The sequence below is a fragment of the Neopelma chrysocephalum genome, unplaced genomic scaffold (genome assembly GCF_003984885.1).
Source record: "Neopelma chrysocephalum unplaced genomic scaffold, ASM398488v2 Primary Assembly neopelma1_305, whole genome shotgun sequence".
Classification (NCBI taxonomy): Eukaryota; Metazoa; Chordata; class Aves; order Passeriformes; family Pipridae; genus Neopelma; species Neopelma chrysocephalum.
The window spans coordinates 3,080-4,667 of NW_020897967.1; the positions used below are offsets into that span (position 1 = coordinate 3,080).

Genomic DNA, 1,588 nt, shown 5'->3' on the forward strand with positions numbered 1-1,588 from the left:
GGGGGGGGGGGGGGGGGGGGGGGGGGGGGGGGGGGGGGGGGCCACAAGAGCAGGAAGGGGGGTCCTAAACCCAGGAAGGGGGTACCCCAAATTGTGTGGATGCAGGTGTGGCAGAGCCCCCCCCACCCTAGTAAACCTCCCCTGTACCTCAAGACCCCCTCAAAAGCCCCTCAGCCCCACTCAAAAACTCCCCCAGGACCCCCCACTCCGTCTCTCTTTTATTGGGGGTTGGCAGCAAAAGCTGCTAGAAAACGGGGGGGAGGATTTGGAGGGGCTGAGGGGGCCGGGATTTGGGGGGGCCACCCCCCAAGCCTCCCCAAGGATGAGGAGGATGAAGGGGGGGTCACGCCTTGGCCCCGCCCGGGGCCGCCGTGAGCTGCTGCAGCTTCTGCGTCATCATCTCCAGAACGGCTGCGGGAGACAGGGGGGTCAGGGGGGACCCCCGAACTGAGGGGACCCCAAAACCCACAGCAAGGACACCGGGGACAGGGGGACCCCAAAACTGGGGGGCGGACATGAGGGGTCGGGGGACCCCAAACCCCGGGGGGACCCCAAACCAAGGGGGGTTGGGGGGAGTTGAGGTTCCCCCAAGCCCTGGGGGAGTCGGGGGTCCGTGGGGGGGGTCCCCCAAAGCCGGGAGTCCCGGGGGGGGGTGCCCACCCTGTTTCATGGCGTGTTTCTCCTGCAGGGCCGGTTGGATTTTCTCCATTTGCCGTGTCAGGAACTCGATTTTCCGCTGGAAAAACGCCCGGGCGGCGTCGGCGGACTGGGAATGGGGGATGGGAATGGGGATAGTGGGATAATGGGAATGGGGGGGATGGGAGGATAATGGGAATAATGGGGGATAATGGGAATAATGGGGGATAATGGGAATAATGGGAACGGGGGGAGTGGGGATAATGGGAATGGTGGGAGTGGCGGGAATGATGGTAATAGGGGGATAATGGGAATAATGGGGATAACGGGAATCGGGGTAATAATGGGAATAAATAATGGGAAGAATGAAAATGGGAATGTGGGGAAACAGGGTTGAAAAATGAGGGTGGGAATGGAGGAAATGGAAATGGGGAGGAATGGGAATAATAGGAATAGGATTAATAGGAATGGATTGGGGGAGAAGAGGGTGGGAATGGGAATGGGTGTGAGAATGAGGGGGGATGGCAATGGGAGAGGAATGGGATGAGAAAGGAGGTGGGAAAGGGGGTGGGAAGGGGGGGAAAAGAGGGAAAAGGGATGGGAAGGGGAAAGAACCAGGATGAGAGCAGGGCAAAAAAAACCCAAACCCCCCCCAGACTCCCCACCTCCAAGACCCCCCAAAACCCCCCAGACCCTCTCAGGGCCCCCTCCCAAGCCCCCCAGGAGCCCCCACCGTGCCCCTCAAAGCTCTTCAAAACCCACCCCAGCCCTGCCAAGACCCCCCAGACCCCCTCCACACCCCCCGAGACCCCAGGGCCTCCCCCCACCTTCTCCACGTAGTACCCAGTGCCCACGTCCACCAGGACCCTCCTGACGTCCGAGAGCTTCCCTGGCACGTACATCTGGGGGGGTCAGGGAAAAGGGGGCACAGAGGACAAGGCAGGTCTGGGGA

At 61.8% G+C, this 1,588-nt stretch overlaps 1 protein-coding gene across 1 annotated transcript; it reads right to left on the minus strand.

Moving 5' to 3' along the window:
* Positions 1 to 205: 205 nt before the first annotated feature.
* Positions 206 to 1,588, minus strand: PFDN5 (prefoldin subunit 5). The gene is made up of 3 exons (XM_027705040.1): positions 1,464 to 1,588; positions 661 to 766; positions 206 to 411 (listed from the first exon to the last, which is right to left on the minus strand). Exons 1-3 carry the CDS (start codon positions 1,536 to 1,538, stop codon positions 344 to 346), a joined length of 249 nt encoding a protein of 82 aa, XP_027560841.1. The 5' UTR covers positions 1,539 to 1,588; the 3' UTR covers positions 206 to 343.